Here is a 20,278-nt window from a genome sequence, read left to right as displayed (position 1 = left end):
CAGCTCCCAGAGATAAGTCTATAATCATAGCTAAATATCAACCAAACTCAAATCAGGATCCGGGAAATTAAGTTTTCATCGAAAACTGTGTGTGTGTGTAGACTATGTGTGTGTTTATTTGGGTCATCATTCCAATGTTCGTTACTGATCAGCAGGTGTGATCCAATTGTGCGAACGATGTGTGTAAAATGCTAGAAACTGTGGAAGAATAATGGGTTTCTCCTCTTCATGTTGAAAGTAATATGTTATATATACATAGTAATTGGTTATAGTTATGTAATATTGCAAACTCTTATTTCTCATTTGTACTGATATCATTACTGAAATGAATGATGATGAAATATTTGATTCTTTGAATGATGAATCTTATAACTTATAGATTTTGATGGGACAATGATCTAACTTATGTAGAGACATGGAGGAGCAAAAGGCTGATTATCAATGTAAGAAACTTTAGTTTGTACTCCATACTTGTTCATATCGAGAAATTAATTCAATAAATCGTATACTATCATTAGCAAGTGAGAAATTTAAACAGAAATAGCTTACAACAATAAAAAGTGTATTTTCAATTTTTTGTTTTTTTCCAAAAGTACATAATTTTTTCATATTTTTCTATTGTCAAATTAATAATGACTGGATATTCAACACACAGTTTTATTTGCTTCCCACAAAAAATGTATAAGAAGATTTTTTCTTCGACTCACCAACATTAATAATATTATATCCATAGCTTTGAATGTTTATTGAAATCCCGTCTACCCACATGCCCATAGCTAATAGATTACTTTTCAAACAGCTGGAAAAAAATCAACTTTTGATTAGAGCCATTTTCTTTCATTAGTACTGTTGCAACAACATATGATTTCCTGGAAAAGGTATTAATTAATTCTAGAAAGTTGAGTTTACAGCACTCAAATATTTTGTCACCTCCAAAAATAATCACCTACATTTTTTTTAATAATAGTAATCATATTTCGATGATGTTCATCATTCTAGGTTGCTAGGTTATTAACAATTCTTAGAACCAAATATCCTGTTCACCGAACATCTATCTCTACTACTCTACCCTACTCTACTCTACTCTACTCTACTCTACCTAGCCTACTCTACCTAACCCACCCTACCTACACAACCCTACCTAACATACCCTCCCTTACATACCCTACCCAACCTACCTCCAACACTCCTAACTAACCTGAATAACCCGCCCTCCCCCATACAGTCATAAAAGGCAATTAGGCGGGCGAAGCCCGCCTATCAGCCGGAGCGCAAAGCGCGGAGGCTGCTATCCAGCCCTACACAGTCAGAAAAGGCGATTGGGCGGGCGAAGCGCGGAGGCTGCTAACCCACCCTACTGGGGATGCAGGGGGGCGAAGCCCCCTGCCGAGCGCGAAGCGCGAGTTTATAAATTGAAATTGTCTACGACTGATGCAGCAGTCTCAGTGATGAGTGTGGAATCTTCAGTTTTGCAATAATAAATCAGTTGACAAAGACATTTTTGGAGGAAGTGTTTGGAATACAAATTTTGAAGTTGGTAAGGAATTTTGGACTGGTTAGGATGTGAATATATCAAAAGTCCTCGTCATGAAGAAATGATTCTGGTATAACAGTTGCATTAGTTTTTTGGTAAGTGGTCGTTCGGACCAATGTGGGATTTATTCAGGTGGAATGTGATATTGGGCATGTCATATCTTAATATGCAGCATATTTTTCTAACATTATTTTTAAGATGCTTTTTTCTTTTGAGCTCTCTATCCACTCTCTCTCTCTCTCCCCCTCTCTCGCTCACTCTATTATTATTATTGACTGTTTATATAACATAACATATATTGCGCATATATATGTTTACATAACACATGTTGCACATTTACGGCGAAACGCGGTAATAGATTTTCATGAAATTTGACAGGTATGTTCCTTTTTTAATTACGCGTCGATAAAAGGATATTTTATTATCCTTGAAATTTGCATTTCAAGGATAATATAGAAGGAAAAAGGAGCCTCCTTCATACGCCAATATTAGAGTAAAAATCAGATTATAGAATTATTCATCATAAATCAGCTGACAAGTGATTACACAGATGTGTGGAGAAGCCAGTCCATTGTTGTATTTCCATAGGGTCTATATAGTATCAATCAGGTACTTGTGGATGAGAATACTGCGTGAGGTCTACTGTTCAAAGAACTACTAGTTATTATTTCCTATATAGTTTCTGTAAAATAAGTTGAGACTTGGCCTCCATCCCAAGAAATTACAGGGTTGCTAAATCGTGTGAAATTGCAACTTTCTCAAATTTCCAATTCAACGTCAGAATTACATGTAGAATATCATCCCCGATATCCTAGTAGTGCTAGAAAAGTTTCAGGGTTGAAGGAACAAAAGGAAATTCAACTTTTATGATAAAATTGGAAACATCGCAAAAATTTGTTTTTCTTTTGAATATCACTTCTCTCAGAATCATGGGGCGTCGTAATGCGTAATAATTTTATATCAAATTAGCGGGGAGAATGTCTCCTTTCTATTGGTGTGTGGATCATTCTTATCAGACCTATAGTTATTTTCCAATTAATGATTATGTTCTTCAATGTCGAGACATTTCAAGCAGAAAACATGAAATTTTCGACAAGCTGGAAACTTTTTTGTTTCAAAAGATAAGTAGGTGGTGAAAGCGAGAAAGTTTCTCAGAAATAATTGAAATTTTTTTTCCATTATTCCCGTTTCAAATTTGATTAGTTAATGAGGAATATTTGTTGGCTGGTATTTTGAATAACATGGAATAAAAAAAATTTATACATTTTTCTAGTATAGTGATATGAAGCCTGTAGTAATTTTAGCATACAAACATAAATGTCATATATTGATCAAATGTCTAGTTGAGGTATTGAATTTAGTTGGTTTAATGACTACTCTATATGCTTCCTCATCTGAGCTTACACCTTCCAACCTATTTCAAATATACGTTTTTAAAATAGAGATGCTTCTCATGTTATTTAAATGGAGGTTCTTTTCCTATTTTTTCCTTCCGAGAGCGAAAAAGTGACACTTTAGTATTATGTTCCAGGGAGTAAAGTTAGACTGGAGGTGGAGGAAAAATTATTTTTAGCATGCAATAAATGTAACCAAAATTTGTTTTTCAATCTGAAGGCCTATAATAGAGTATTAAGTTATGGAAATGAGCACTATTTCTTTTAAGTTTGTGACGTCAAATCATCATCGAACTGACCTACGCCAACGATAACTACGGTAAACCGGCCGCGCCAATACTTAAATATACGCACCGGGTCACGTTCTCTTCGTATTAATTTACTTAATCGGAAAAGAATTTCAATTTTGCTTATCTTTGCGTGTGATTGTCTGCTACTATCCTTGGTCTTTTCCAACTCTTTCCTTCCACGGGCTTCCAAATTGTTTCCTGCCTTGAAGGCCCTCTTGGCGCTGTTAATCTCCTTTGACTCACTCTTCCTTTGACTCTTTTGATAAGCATAATCAGAATTGATTGCATAATCAAATTCTATTGTTTTTCCTTGTATGCGAATTAGCTCTATACGATTGAAACAAATAAACAGTCAATGAATGTGAAATCGAGTAAGATTAATATGAAATCGACAATAGAAAAGAGCAAAACGTCAAAGGGCAATCCTGCTATTTTATATAATAATGTTAAATTTAGAAAAGGATCTTGCACAAGTAAAGGTGATATTACCTGGCGTTGCCTTGTCAAAAACTGTTCTGTATCGATAAAGACAATAGCAGTGCATCTATTATTCGAGAAATTAATGGGTCGCATACACATGATAGTCTGGCTATATCATCTATTGAAACCGACGAGGAGTCGCTGCTATTATCTCCGTCTAATGTTGGCAAAGAGATCAATTTCAATGATTCTAATATTTGTGATAAGTCTCAAACAACCCATGAATCTGCCTTGGAGCTTGAGAATCTACAGTTGAGAGATAGGATAAAAGTTCTCGAGGAGCAATGGAGTGCGGCGATCAATCGTTCGATGGAGCTCGACTTTCGACTGATGGAGGTGTCGGCGAGTGAATCGCGAGTGCGGGCTGCGGGAGTTGAGAGTGAGGAGACGTCTTCTCGTGAGGCTACACTTATGGATCGATTAGTCATTTTCTTAAAAATGAACTTCTGACTGATACGGATATGGACTGTTTTTGTAACTATTTGATTGATTCTTTTTCAGGTAAAATTATGTTGTTCTACCAGCGATAACTAGCATGATAATTAATGATAAAAACGCAGATTTGTCCTTCCTTAAGGAATTGTCTATAAAATGATATAATTGCTTTTGTGGTGAATGATAATCAGCCTTCCAGTACTAGGGATGGTTGGTGTGGTTCACATTGGAGCATTGTGCTGTTTGATAAAATTGGTAAGGTGTTTTTTAAGCTGGACTCAATGGGTGAACTCAATGATAAATATGCGGAGGCTCTGATAGGGAGAGTAAGTTCGATTTTTGATTCAGATAGGTTGGCTTATATACCTTGTCCTCGCCAGAACAACAACTATGATTGTGGAGTATTCGCCCTGTTTTTCCTTGAGGAAGTGTTCAAGTTTCGTGAAAAAAAACAGTATAACTATTTAACAGAGGGTCTCTCTTTTGATTCTAATTTTAATGCGGCCAATTATAGATGGAGGATTCTTTGTAATTTATGTCAGATACTGAAACCAAAAACAATGTCTAGCAAGTCGTTAGGATTACTAGAATGTAGAAATTCAGAAAATACTGTTCAGGGTACGGCACAAATTTGTAATGACATTCATAATAATTTCTCAGTTTCTAGACAGGTAAGAACTTCTAAAACTAAAAATAGTTCTGTTGAGAAGAAATTAACAAATACTGATCTTGGTAAGCGGAACAAAAATAAGATTAAAATTTTCAGTGACAGTCACGGTCGTGACCTGGTTCACTATCTCAACAGTGTGGATTCAGGCAAATCTAATTCAGTCAGTGGGTTTATTATGCCGGGTGCAAAATTAAGCCCGATTGCCCGTAATGTTGAAAGTGATAGTGCTGATATGACCAGTGATGACCATGTTGTGCTAATGGGAGGGGCCAATGATGTATATTGCAACCAGTCTGCCAAATTTTTGAGAGGTCTGCTCACTGTTCTGCAGTTGTTGGTATTCACTAATGTTTTAGTATCTACAATTCCAGTCAGACATGACCTGCCTGACTGGTCTTGTGTTAATGTTGAAATTAGAAAAATAAATGGTAAAATAAAAAAATTGTGTGGGAAATTTAGTAATGTGAGGGTTATTGATATCTCAGACCTGCAAAGAGATATGTTTACCAGGCATGGCCTTCACCTAAATAGGAAAGGGAAGATGGCACTGGCTGATAAGATTGACAAATTAATGAAGTGTTCAGTTGATAATAGAAGAGTAATTGAACTAGGGTATGGAGAATGCTACTCGGAAAACTAATTGTTGGTCCTGTTGAAATCTTTCGCGATCTACCAATTTCTAAATGCAAAAAACAGGACCTTCAGAGAAATTTAATAGTATGGTCACTGAATATTCAATCCTTAGAATGAAGCTTTTTGAACTGGAGGCTATTATAAATAAAAGGGAAGTTGAGGTAATCTGCCTGAGTGAGCACTGGCTAAGAGAGGAGGAAATTTGCTTCTATGTTCCTCAAAATTTTGTTTTGGCTAGCTTCTATTGTCGACGTTCTCCTTATGGGTTTCTTCGATCTTAGTTAGAGAAGGGCTAGATTTTAAACACATTGACATATCATCTTATTGTTGTGAGACTAGTTGTGAGGCGTCAGCTATTAGGCTTAACAAATGGAATGCCCTAGTAATAAGTCTTTATCGTACTCCAAGCTCTAATTTTGAAGAGTTTATCACTAATTTAGAGCGGCTATTAACATTTGTTACCAATAGGATTAAAGGCTCAAATACCTAATACTGGCAGGCGATTTCAATGTTGATATAATAAAAACCCTAGAACCTAGTACTCAACATTTCTTGAATTTGTTGAGATCATTCGATTTATATTGTGCAAACTCTTCTCCAACTAGGTTCAAATCATGTCTGGATAATGTATTAGTAATGTTTCTGCTGCATACGTTCAAGTCTCTCAATTAGAACAGGGTTTGATATCGGACCATGCGGGTGTTTGTGTATCTTTTAATCTAGAAAATAAGCTATCATCTCCAAATAAGTGCAATGAAATTGATGAAAGCCCTGGAAAAACAATTTCTATCAGGTTATTTTCGGAGAAAAAGTTGGATAATTTGAAACAGTCTCTTGTGAATGTTTGTTGAAAAAAGTTTACAAATCCAATAATAATGTAAATGAGGCAGCTGAAGCTCTTTTAAGTATTGTAGTGGAGTGTTTGAATAGCAGCTGTCCTAGATTGTCATTCGAAAGTAGAAGCAAGAAAAAATCTGTGACAAACTGGTACACACCTGAACTTGGAAAATTACACATTTTACTGTTGACATCCTACAGTAAATTTTATTATGTAAAAAACTTGAATATTATGGTATTGTAGGCAAGGAGCTAAGTCTCCTAAGAAGTTATCTTCAGGGTAGGAAGCAAAGGGTTATCATAGATGGTAATTGTTCCAATTTCTTGAATATATATGCTGGTGTTCCACAAGGATCGGTACTTGGACCGTTTCTCTTTTTGGTATTTGTAAACGATTTTAGCTTCAATGTATTGGGTCTTTCCGTGATGTATGCTGATGACACCACCTTAATTCAGTCAGATGTGAGCATAGAAAATATCAATAAGAAGCTTGATGGATCTTTGGTACAAGCTAAAACATGGTATTCAACCAATAAGCTCAAGATAAATGAAGAGAAAACGGAGAAAATAATATTTCAATTGGGACACTCAGCAGGTCTTGACAAAGAAGTTTTGAAACCAGTGAAACTTTTGGGTATAATCTTGGATGCTAAACTCAATTGGAGGAGCATGTTGATGGTCTATGTAAACGCTTAGCCAGAGTAGTATATCTTCTGAGGCGACTGAAAAATTCTGTAAGCTCTGATACAGTAATGATGACATATTATGGTCTTTTCACTCTCATTTGGCTTATGGTGTTAGAATGTGGGGGAACTCGACAACACACAGAAGCTTTTTTCTTCGACTCACCAACATTAATAATATTATATCCATTAGGCGGCGAAGCCCGCCTATCAGCCGGAGCGCAAAGCGCGGAGGCTGCTATCCAGCCCTACACAGTCAGAAAAGGCGATTGGGCGGGCGAAGCCCGCCTCCACGCCGGAGCGCGAAGAGCGGAGGCTGCTAATCCACCCTACTGGGTGTGCAGGAGGCGAAGCCCCCTGCCTAGCGCGAAGCGCGAGTTTATAAATTGAAATTGTCTACGACTGATGCAGCAGTCTCAGTGATGAGTGTGGAATCTTCAGTTTTGCAATAATAAATCAGTTGACAAAGACATTTTTGGAGGAAGTGTTTGAAATACAAATTTTGAAGTTGGTAAGGAATTTGGTCTGGTTAGGAGGTGAACATATCAAAAGTCCTCGTCATGAAGAAATGATTCTGGTATAACAGTTGCATTAGTTTTTTGGTAAGTGGTCGTTTGGACCAATGTGGGATTTATTCAGGTGGAATGTGATATTGTGCATGTCATATCTTATTATGCAGCATATTTTTCTAACATTATTTTTAAGATGCTTTCTTTCTTTTGAGCTCTCTATCCACTCTCTCTCTCTCCCTCCCTCTCTCGCTCACTCTATTATTATTATTGACTGTTTATATAACAGAACACATGTTGCGCATTTACGGCGAAACGCGGTAATAGATTTTCATGAAATTTGACAGGTATGTTCCTTTTTTAATTGCGCGTCGATAAAAAGATATTTTATTATCCTTGAAATTTGCATTTCAAGGATAATATAGAAGGAAAAAGGAGCCTCCTTCATACGCCAATATTAGAGTAAAAATCAGACTATAGAATTATTCATCATAAATCAGCTGACAAGTGATTACACAGATGTGTGGAGAAGCCAGTCCATTGTTGAATTTCCATAAGGTCTATAGTATCAATCAGGTACTTGTGGATAAGAATACTGCGTGAGGTCTACTGTTCAAAGAACTACTATTTATTATTATTTCCTATATAGTTTGTGTAAAATAAGTTGAGACTTGACCCTCCATCCCAAGAAATTAAAGGTTGGCAACCCTTTCGTGTGAAATTGTAACTTTCTCAAATTTCCAATTCAACGTCAGAATTACATGTAGAATATCATCCCCGATATCCTAGTAGTGCTAGAAAAGTTTCAGGGTTGAAGAAACAAAAGGAAATTTAACTTTTATGATAAAATTGGAAACATCGCAAAAATTTGTTTTTCTTTTGAATATCACTTCTCTCAGAATCATGGGGCGTCGTAATGCGTGATAATTTTATATCAAATTAACGGGGAGAATGTCTCCTTTCTATTGGTGTATGGATCATTTTTATCAGACCTATAGTTATTTTTCAATTGATGATTATGTTCTTCAATGTCGAGACATTTCAAGCAGAAAACATGAAATTTTCGACAAGCTGGAAACTTTTTTGTTTCAAAAGATAAGTAGGTGGTGAAAGCGAGAAAGTTTCTCAGAAATAATTGAAATTATTTTTCCATTATTCCCGTTTCAAATTTGATTAGTTAATGAGGAATATTTGTTGGCTGGTATTTTGAATAACATGGAATAAAAAAAATTTATACATTTTCTAGTATAGTGATATGAAGCCTGTAGTAATTTTAGCATACAAACATAAATGTCATATATTGATCAAATGTCTAGTTGAGGTATTGAATTTAGTTGGTTTAATGACTACTCTATATGCTTCCTCATCTGAGCTTACACCTTCCAACCTATTTCAAATATACGTTTTTAAAATAGAGATGCTTCTCATGTTATTTAAATGGAGGTTCTTTTCCTATTTTTTCCTTCCGAGAGCGAAAAAGTGACACTTTAGTATTATGTTCCAGGGAGTAAAGTTAGACTGGAGGTGGAGGAAAAATTATTTTTAGCATGCAATAAATGTAACCAAAATTTGTTTTTCTTTTGAATATCACTTCTCTCAGAATAATGGGGCGTCGTAATGCGTGATAATTTTATATCAAATTAACGGGGAGAATGTCTCCTTTCTATTGGTGTATGGATCATTTTTATCAGACCTATAGTTATTTTTCAATTGATGATTATGTTCTTCAATGTCGAGACATTTCAAGCAGAAAACATGAAATTTTCGACAAGCTGGAAACTTTTTTGTTTCAAAAGATAAGTAGGTGGTGAAAGCGAGAAAGTTTCTCAGAAATAATTGAAATTATTTTTCCATTATTCCCGTTTCAAATTTGATTAGTTAATGAGGAATATTTGTTGGCTGGTATTTTGAATAACATGGAATAAAAAAAATTTATACATTTTTTTAGTATAGTGATATGAAGTCTGTAGTAATTTTAGCATACAAACATAAATGTCATATATTGATCAAATGTCTAGTTGAGGTATTGAATTTAGTTGGTTTAATGACTACTCTATATGCTTCCTCATCTGAGCTTACACCTTCCAACCTATTTCAAATATACGTTTTTAAAATAGAGATGCTTCTCATGTTATTTAAATGGAGGTTCTTTTCCTATTTTTTCCTTCCGAGAGCGAAAAAGTGACACTTTAGTATTATGTTCCAGGGAGTAAAGTATGCACTTTAGACTGGAGGTGGAGGAAAAATTATTTTTAGCATGCAATAAATGTAACCAAAATTTACTTTTCAATCTAAAGGCCTATAATAGAGTATTAAGTTATGGAAATGAGCACTATTTCTTTTAAGTTTGTGACGTCAAATCATCATCGATTTGACCAATCACAATTAATATGTAAATAAGGGATGACCACTGAAGGAAAATTGCTCAATTTGGGGAAGGAAGAAGACTTCTGAACGCCATGCTGAACACTTCCTAGATTCTCCTAAAGCCCTTTTGCTGTTTTAAATGTTTAGTAATTGTCAAAGTTTTAATGTAATTTCCTATTGTTATTCAAATAACTCAAAGGTGCAGAAATATTGCAAGAGTTATCCAAATTTTAATGTCCCTAAAATAATTATGAAGATGAGAAACTAGCCAAGCTGCCACATCTGTATTCGATGATGGAGAATCATCACATGTCATCGAAAATTCATTCCTTAATTTGTCCACACGACGTGGGGCGAATTTAACCGAAACACCACGTTTCAATGTATGTATAAATAAATAATTATTTTTTTCATTCTATGCTTACACGGTCATGTCTTGAAATCAATGCGTTCCCCCGACAAGACTGATGCCTAGTTCCACCAAGCTCGGTTAAGACATTTGAACATGGTCAAGCCGGGTAAACTTTACAATAATTGTGCCTCGGAGTTATCTTTAGTTACCCAAGCCAAACAAATGATTGATATTCTAGTGCACTAATTGTAAACCATACCAGATTTGACCTTGTTCGAGTTCCTTATCGAGCTTGTTGAAACCGGGCAACATAAAAATGATGTTTGATAAATTTCCTCCTGTGGAGTTTCGTGATTTAGGAAAAAAAGACTCCAAAAATTTCCAAAGTGATTTAAACTGTGGAATCCTTTCCTGAGAAAACGTTACTTAAAATATTATAAACATACAAGCCCTTGATCGACTCATCAAACTATCTTCTCCAATACACTGAAATGCTTCGTGAAAAAATGTTTCAAATGTTCTTCCACTTTCAAAAGCAGCCTGCTCCTGACAAAATAATTCAAGCATTGAGTCTGTGCGGCTTAAAATTCTACACTTCTTCCAAGGGCGTTTGCTCTTCTCATAGACCTCACGTCTGAAAGAGAGATTTAGCTACTCACAGGTCCAAATCCCTTCCTGGTTCTTAACAGAAGATTCACGCAATTCTGGTGTTAAGTGTAGATCTATCATTTTTCTCATAGAAACATCTGGCTTAAATCTTTCATCCAACTCGGTATCAAAAGCTTCTACTTAAAGCTGAGAATTCTACTGTATTTGAGCATTTCAGACATTAAATTCGTACAGGATTCTGACCAGTGACGCCGTCTTTGAGGAGCAAGGTACTTCCTCCTCTCCCCCCTCAACAATCACAACAAAACCCCATTGTGGGGAAACCAAAAACGTGAAATCAACACTCAGAAGTATAACATCATTATTATTATCTATGAGATCTTCTAATTGAACTGAAACGATGACCTATTTATTCCTCTTTTATCCAATTTTACTAGTAAACTTGGTCAACATCGGAGCACCCGGTCATCAGCATCGGAACTCTGCCCCTCCAATAATTCTACAGGGTGATTCCCAACTATGGTAAAATAATTTAATACGTGATAGTAGAGGTGAAAATAAGAAAAAAAGCTCTTATAAACATATATCCATAAACGCTTCATTAGCGAGCTATACAGAGTGAAAGATTTCGCCAGGAAATCAGTTCCTCTGGTGAAATACACCGATGCTGAATTGTTTGGGGACTAGTTTTTGAAAAACTTATAGTGGATTCATATGGAACAATATCTGGAAAATTGAATAAAACAAGTCTGGAAGCTGTAGTGTGAGTAGTTTTCGAGAAAAAAGTTGAAATATGCAAAAAATCTAAGTACAAAAACACAGACTTCCCAATAACTCTCTTTAATGACCAGTAAACATATATATATTTTTTTGCAATCAAAAATGAAGAGAATTTAATTCTGAAAAGAATCATGTAAGCTGTGTAAACTAAATATGAATAAAAGTTGAATAAAATGTATTCTTATGTAGTACATTATACCAAAAAATTTGCTGTTTTATCAGGAGAGAACTAATCACTCATAGGTTGTAGCAGATTGCAAATAAAATATTCGGTTTTTCATGAAAAGTTTTATCTTTATATAAAATTAACATATCTAAAGGACATTAAACTCATACCAAAAAACTAAAGACGATGCTCAAAGTGACCTCCGTTGTTCTTAATGCATATGTTCAGACATCTTCTCATCGATTGTCGGACCCGTTCAAATATTCCAGGAGTTTTATCATTTCTATTCCGTTCAAAAACCATCGGCAAATACCAGCACGGGGAATACAGTCTCGTGGCAATAGAGTATGAACCTTCTGGAGGTGGTATGGATGAAATTGTTGCTCTTTTAGTATCCCACAAATAATAGATTGATTGACATTAAACTGCACTGAGAATTCTCTCGTGCTCTTCTCTGGATGTTCATAAATTTCATTAGGAACTTGTTCTTCTAACTCAACAGTCCTAGTAGATCGGGGTCTGCCTGCATAAATGTGCTCTTTGGACATCAAAGAGCCTTTTTCAGACAGATGTTGATGAATAGTGGCCAAAAATCTTGAAATTGGACATACTCGGTTAGGAAAGTTCTCTTGATACAAACGTCTTGCTTCAGTACTATTACAGTGTTCCATCCCATACATAAAATGCATGTCAGCTGATTCGGAGTATGAATAATGTCTAAAATTACCTGCCATTCTTTAAACAGTTAACACTCAACACAAAATCAAAGTGAAATGGTTACAAATAACTGGTTAATAGATTAAACCAAAAACTCAGCCCGGTTACAGTAGGCCTAACTTACAGTTTGTTGTTTTGTTCAACAGTGAGCTAAAATATTTCTGAAAATAATTTTCAGCTGATAATTTCTTTTAAATATTTTCTTATTTAAAACAAAATAAATCAGCTGTTTTGGAACAGCTGTTATTTGAATCCTCCTCATAAAACAGCAAACTTTTGTGGTGTAATGTACTACATAAGAATACATTTTATCTAACTCTTATTTAAATTTAGTTCACACAGCTTACATAATTATTCTCAGAATTGAATTCTCTACAACTTTAATTGCAAAAAATTATTTGTTTACTGGTCATTAGAGAAAGTTATTGGGCATCAAACGTAACAGTCTGTATTTTTCCACTTAAATTTTTTGCATATTTCAACTTTTTTCTCAAAAACTACCCACACTACAGCTTCCTGACTAGTTTTATTCAATTTTCCAGATATTTTTCCATATGAATCCACCATAAGTTTTTCAAAACTAGTGAACCCTGTATAGTAACCTAGTAACCCTGTATAGCTCTCTATAAGCGATATATGTTTATAAGAATTTTTTTCTCTTATTTTTACCTCTACTATCACGTATTAAATTATTTTACCATGATTGAGAATCACCCTGTATAGAGTCGGTCCCAATGGAGTTTACATCAATGGAAAAACGAAGGTTATCAGTATTATGACTTCCAATCACGTGGTTACGTGGTAGTTCAACGATAATTAATAATCAACGGCATAACAGTAAGCACCAGTTGCACAAAAGCCTGTTAAATTTCAATTGTGATTAAATGCCACAAGAACCTATTGGGGAAGACTTTTTTGAAAAAGCCCTCATGGATTGGTTCTCGTGACATTTAATCATGATTAAAATTTAACAGGCTTTTGTGCATCCAGGCATATAATTATCCAGGCATTCTAGATGTTTCAGTGGATGCAGACTAAGTAACAGATTTGTGATATAGTGATTTTGTTTGTCTACTTGTGGATGAGTTCAAAGTGAGGCAATAAGATAAATTAGGGAAATCTGAGGCTCATCCTCAAATCCTATCTACTAAAATTGATAACATGAGCAACGGAAATCAAGTATTGATTTGCTATGAATATTATATGTAACAGTTATATTCTATTCATCCAATTGAAAATTAGTTTCTAAAAATTTTCCATTACTCTCAACCTTCAAACATGAAAATGATTCTGATAATTATAGATACTGCAATATGTGAAGGAGCAATTACTGCCTTCGAGAGGCTACTTCTACAGGTACTTTGCTTCCATATTATGAGTTATGATGAACTCACTATTATAAGCTGAAGATATCGGTGAATTATCTAAATATTCAAGTTAAATGAGCTTCATAGTGTATTTCAATAAAATAAATCTTCAACAGAAGTGCTCTCACATAAAAAATGATTATATCTCTACATTGATAGAAAGGTAAAATGAGAATGGTAATAAGAACTGGATAATACGTAGTTGAATAATAGAGTGTAAAAATGTTCAAATGGGGAGGAAGTAGTTGGTTGTTTTCAAATCAGCTTGGAGTTTGAACGGAATATATTTGGAAGATAGTGATCGCCGTCTGCAACTTACCAGTTTCGAGAGCGAGAAAGTGCTGCAGCGAGAGCGACGCCTTTGTCTGACCCTGGCGATAATGGTCTCGACAATCTCTGTAGAGCTGGAGGTGTAGACAGTCTGCAACAATGGAAAAGCTCATTTAAGAGGCATCGAAATCATCATGCCAAAAAAGAAAATGTTCTAACAAAACAATCCTTTATGCGCTATAAATTTTGGGAATTTACTCTGAAGACAAGGTGATTTACTCATAATTCAAATAACTTTCTTGAAATTGAATACTTATTGAAAGATATTATCTGAGGAGAATCGCTCCCAAAACGTTCCGAAACAAAATTTCGTAGGCCTACATGAGTGAGCTTTTACCCATTTGTTTCATTCTCACACATAAATCTCGGCTATTGCGAGGTTTTCCAACTTCAACAGTTCTCGAGAATACCATTGTGCCACCTTCCTATACTGTTGTTGGCTCGTGTATGGTTCAAATTATATTTTTGAATAATGTCCCTACAAGACAGGCGAAAAATGGTTGCTATTTTTGCATTTCATCCAAGTTTGTGTCGGAGAGCCAGAATCTATTTCTCAAGAACCCGATGCTCATTATTTCAACTTTTAAACTCCATGATCTAAGCAGGTTATGTTCGAAACTGGTTTCAGGTGTCATATTTAGCTTTATTATTGACTTATCTTCAGCATTTTGAAAACACTTACCGAATAAGTCAGTCAGAGGCAAAGGCAAAGCTTTCCGATGAATAAATAATTAATGGAACACATGACATGAAATGACAAAGAAATCGCACATGACAATGATGTGTTACTGGAAACATTACTTTGCTCGATAACACAAAACACTCGAGAGCACTCAAATCACTCATCACAAGAGCTTGATAATACTAATCTCCTATTTCAAGGTCTATTGTTACATCAACCAGTAACTGTATAGCCACATGTCACCTTGCCTCATGAAAATCAATCCTCAATCACCAATATTTTACTATTGTAGTTATAATATAATAATAATTATCATCATCATAATCAAGGTTCTTGTTGAAGAATTTCTATAACGCATAAAGCGCCAAACACATAATCTACAAAAAGGAATCTATTTATGTCATTCTCAGTATTATTGGATGAATAATAATGGGAGATAATAATAAATAAAGGCTGATAAATATTTTTAACTGTTTCACTAAAATTGTTTACATCCGCAGAACGCAGAACAATAATTTAAAAACAGAACATCTTCCCCCAATTTCGCTAAATTCTATTTGAAGAGGTCATTTCATGGTATGTTTGTACTGTGAGGACTATTTTCAGTGAGCATTCTCTTTTTTAAATACAATTAGCGGCCAGGCCTCTAGTTCAGCAATAAATAATCACCGGCCGTAAACAAGCAATTGGGAGCAGCATAGGGCAACAGAAGGGAAAGTCATTAAGAGGCGTTCTCTCTATCGCTCACAATCAACCTCTCTCAATCTCTCTTCGAATAGAATACTCCCCCTCTCACTCAGAATGTGAGTTGTGCCGGCTGGAATTCGGTTTTAAACTGGACGTTGAAAACCCATGGTTCAATTCCATTTTTCGATGAATTCAACCACAGTGGTCGTCATCTTCCCTCATTTTCACAGCCACAGCCCCTAGGCCCAAGCCCCCCCACACTCTCTCCCTACGTGGGCCCGAATCCAGCACACAAATGTTCCATTAGCTCCACCCATCATCATACATGAAGATCCTGAAAGTAGTCATCACACTGCGCCACTCGTCATTATATCATATTCATTGGGTATTAAATGTTTCAAAAGGCTCTATTGTTTGGGTTGATGGTTGTTAGTTTGTGGTCAGCATGATTTTGAAGCAGGAGCCTCATATCACTGGAAGAGGTCATGAATTTTGAAATGATGGGAAAACCATGAACTCTAGTATATTCTGTTGCATATCCATACTTTTTTACTGTTAAAATTAAACTTGAATTGAAAAAAAAAACAGTTTTGGAGTGAAATGCACTTACTTTTGTTGTGACGATCGTTTCGACGTTATAGTATATTATTGGAATACTGTCGTGGTAGTGTTTTCTATAATTGTAACAAGAAAAACTACTTGATTTCCATCCTCTAAAATTTAAATCCATGTATGGAAGGCTTCGAAATTCTCGAACATTATGATTTGAATTCTCTGTAGCTCCAGATATTAAACTCAGTATTCTCATATCAAGCTGAATAGCATCCCTAGTCAGCAGCTGTACAGTTGTAGTATCAAGTAAGTAGATAGCTACCCTAGTGAAATATACTGTCAATACCGTTGAACAAAACTTAATATCCAATGTTCGTTTAGATTTCATAAGTTGACATCAATCAAAATTATGCCAAAGTTGGAAATGTTCTGTTGAAGGATGCAAAAATTGTTCATTGTTTCTAGATAATTCCCTACAGTTGGATTATTCTTAATGATTGTCCTTTCAAATCATAACTTCTTGCTTTTAAACTTTTTCATTCTCAAATTATGATAATGATATTAGTTTTTCACAATTGAAAATTGATGAAATGAGGCACTTGATACATCATATGAACAGAACTATTGTTCCTTTGGTATTATAGTTATATTCTAATTATAGGATTATATGATGTCTTGTTTCACAATAAATAATGAGTACGTATTGCATGATCACCATTGTGTTCAAGTTTGAAGTTAGGGATGAGTATAGAGCAGTGAAAAGTCTGATTTCTCAATGGCCAGAGAATATTACAATCAAGTGCTATGGAGCGTTTTAGGAATTCAACAAAGCTCTTCCTATTCGGAGGAGTGACTAAGATCTCTTTGATCCTATTTTCTACCTTGCGCAGAATTTCATTAAAGCTTGGCTTGAATTGAATGGATCTTAATTGCTTCGGTGATCATTCATAGTCTGATTTTTGAGAACTTCTCTAAACAATTTACGGTTAAAACTGTGATTCATAGGCTACTAAAAAGATCTTCTCGTATAAGAAAAGTTTTCTTATGAACGTATAATGTTATAAAATGAATTTGGATGGTGGGAAAAATGCTGGATGTGTGTGTGAGTTTAAAAAGATTAACATCTCATACAGATTTCAATTATGTCTATTTAGAGAGCTACTGAGGTATCGTTCTTACAGAGTGACTCTAACCTGTTATGGTCTAAATCCGAAGGAAATAGTGAAATTCAGGTGTCTTTTCGGAAATACCCTACCCCATCCTCCTATCTGTATGAGGGCAAAAGTAACTAGGACTATAATGGTTTGAGTGGTATGTCCATAGAGATGTTAACATCAGCTTTAAGATTTACCATAATTATATTCGATTGAAACATCAGATCTGTGTAAAGCCAGTTAAACACATAGATTTATGGACGTTCAATTTTTTGCCTTCCTTATGAATTCAAGCAGATTGAACGGAACTTGAAGAGTATCATCTGTTAAATATGATCATCTGTCTAATCTGATATTAGTCTATCTAATCTTACGAGAAAATCGTATTTCCAAAAATCGATGTGTGTGTAACCGGCAACAGACTCTTAATCATTTCTCCCTCATAGAAAAATTATCAAGAAGGTGAGTACGGTTGAATTCAGTTCGATAATTGCTGACTATCACAAAGCAATAAACATGAGTCATTGTACAAATATAATCAGTTAAGTTGAAGAAATGTTTTGAATACATTGCTGGAATGTATTCCTTATTTGTTCGGGGCAAATTCTAAATTTGTGTTGGGGTGAAAACCGAGGCTGTTTGTTTGCAGCAGGAAGCACTTGGCGTAATGATATTAGAACGTAATCATACGAATACAACATGTTTGTCAGTAAATTCGCACATACTGTACAACAAAAGCTCGGAATCACAGGCGACGGCTCCTCGCAAACAAACATTTTCAAGTTTGCAAGCCTGTTCTATCTGCGGCAACCTGCTTCTGCTATCTAAATGGATAAGTTTAAAAGCAGCGCACCAAGTTCTGTGACAGTGCGTGAACGTATTCAACGAGTTTATCCGTGGATAAACGTTTGTGCTTCAACAATTTTAACGTGCAAGATGGAGTTGGTCTCCTGCTATACTACCTCACACGCTTGATCGTTGTTTCATATAGCGTTGCTTACATTATAATGATTCAGTTGCAGATGATTATGCATCAAAGAGTCTAGTTCAAATTAATCTTATCATGCAACGTGAATATGACATTATAATATTTAAATCTTTTTATTCCAATAAACTACTATCCTTTTGTTCAATCAAAAAATATTCACTCACTCATTCAATGTAATAGGTGAATCAGGAGATGATTTGATGTCTTAATGATAAGCTTTCAATAGAAAAATAAAAGATTTCAGGAGACTGACTTTTTCCGCCTGATTGATGGAAAGAGTTGGTATTTCTAGTGTTTCTATGACCAGCATTAGTGGAAATCGAATAAGCTACCTGTCCAATAATTAATGAGCTAGCATGAATAATGTCAATTGGTGAGTTGGAATCTCAAGATACAATCAAAGTCTATATTGAACCAATCAGTAAAGATCTGGTGTGGCACACCAGAATGATTGACTCATTTTAGTCTGAAAGATTCAGTCCAATTTTCAATTAGGTTTGAGGGGTGCACTGGTCCTGAACAACACAAAATCAATATGCGTGTGTAGCATAATATTATTATTATTGTCAATTATAATTCTTTAATAATAATTATTGGCAAATATTTGATCATATTCGTGCTATTCAATATAACCGTTATTATACAGACCGCAATTTTATTTTATCAAATCTGAAGTAGAAACTACTTGAATGATGTGTTTGTTCACAAACGATACAAAGAAATATACGATACTAGCCTTCAGGCTCGCTTCGTTCGCCATATTCGTCCAGCCAGGGGGCTCCGCCCCCTGGACCCCCGACTGGATCGTCCAAAAATTAGATCAGCGGGCTCGCTTCGCTCGCCTGCATGTAGACCTCAGCGGAACCTCTGTACCGAATTCTGGACCCCCGACTGGATTGTCCAAAAATAAGATCAGCGAGCTCGCTTCGCTCGCCTGCATGTAGACCTCAGCGGAACCTCTGTACCGAATTTGAACGTATTATGTCAATTTGATCTCGAAAAACACCTGTTACTATATCGGCGTATCTTTGGCGAACAAAATTCTTCCACCTCAGCTAAACCTGTGTACTGAATTTTTTTAAATATATTTCCATCAATTATTAAAAAAGGTGAGGAAACGCAGAAAAGCTGAGAAAACGCTAATTTTGGCTAATTTGATAAATTGGTATTTAGGAGGTCCTGGATAAATGCATTTCAATCTTCAACTTGGTGCCAACCTAACAAGGTCAACTCAACTTAATGCCAACCTGACAAAATTTGTAATTTAGTTACCAGAACAACTGTATCGAAGAGGTACTCTCTCTAGATTATAGTTCTATATTAACATATGGTATGGACATTTCAATTATAATTTTAAGATATTGGAATAAGAAGAATATACATGCTATAAGAACTTTAAACCCTTAAAAACCACCCTTAGAGTTAAAATATCGCCAAAAGATTTCTTAGTGCGCCTCTAAAGGGCCAAATGAACATACCTACCAAATTTGAACGTTTTTGGTCCGGTAGATTTTTAGTTCTGCGAGTGAGTGAGTGAGTGAGTGAGTCAGACAGTGAGTGAGTGCCATTTCGCTTTTATATATATAGGAGATTAAATTCGTATTTGAAAAAATCTGGTGTAGCGCACTCACACAACTTTCCTTGCCGTTATGAAAATTGATCAACTGACGCTAGTGTTCACGCGCATCTAAAGTCTACTATTCAAAGATTTAAGCCAGCTGGTGACAGGACAATAGCGCTGCAAAACACACGATGTCTGCTATCTCTTCATAGTGAATGATTTAATAGAATCAACAGTTGTCAACAGTTTGCAATTGAATAATCTTATTTTCTCGAACTTCGAGCCTATTTTCAATTTTAGGTGAAAATGTTACTGAACATTAATTGTAGAGATTTTTATGCTCAATCTTCTCCACTTGAAAGTTTTTGTTTAAATTGTATCTGAAGCCTGATTATTGGGAATCTAAAATCAAACTTTGAAATGATGGGGCTCCTGAAATTTCTACAGATATGGGACTTGTGGCAGGTGATAGAGCTTATCAATGAATTTTTCAGGTGTAAA

General features: G+C 35.3%; 1 protein-coding gene across 1 annotated transcript in view; it reads right to left on the bottom strand.

Annotated features, from left to right (window-relative positions):
• The window catches only part of LOC111049973, a 385,365-nt gene that overhangs the window by 50,293 nt on the left and 314,794 nt on the right, over nucleotides 1-20,278 (bottom strand). Inside the window, exon 3 of the mRNA XM_039428861.1 lies at nucleotides 14,143-14,244. Within this exon, the coding sequence (XP_039284795.1) occupies nucleotides 14,143-14,244 (102 nt within the window). The remainder of the gene's footprint in view (nucleotides 1-14,142; nucleotides 14,245-20,278) is intronic.

Source organism: Nilaparvata lugens, chromosome 1 (genome assembly GCF_014356525.2).
Source record: "Nilaparvata lugens isolate BPH chromosome 1, ASM1435652v1, whole genome shotgun sequence".
NCBI lineage: Eukaryota > Metazoa > Arthropoda > Insecta > Hemiptera > Delphacidae > Nilaparvata > Nilaparvata lugens.
This window is presented reverse-complemented; position numbering and strand designations above follow the sequence as displayed.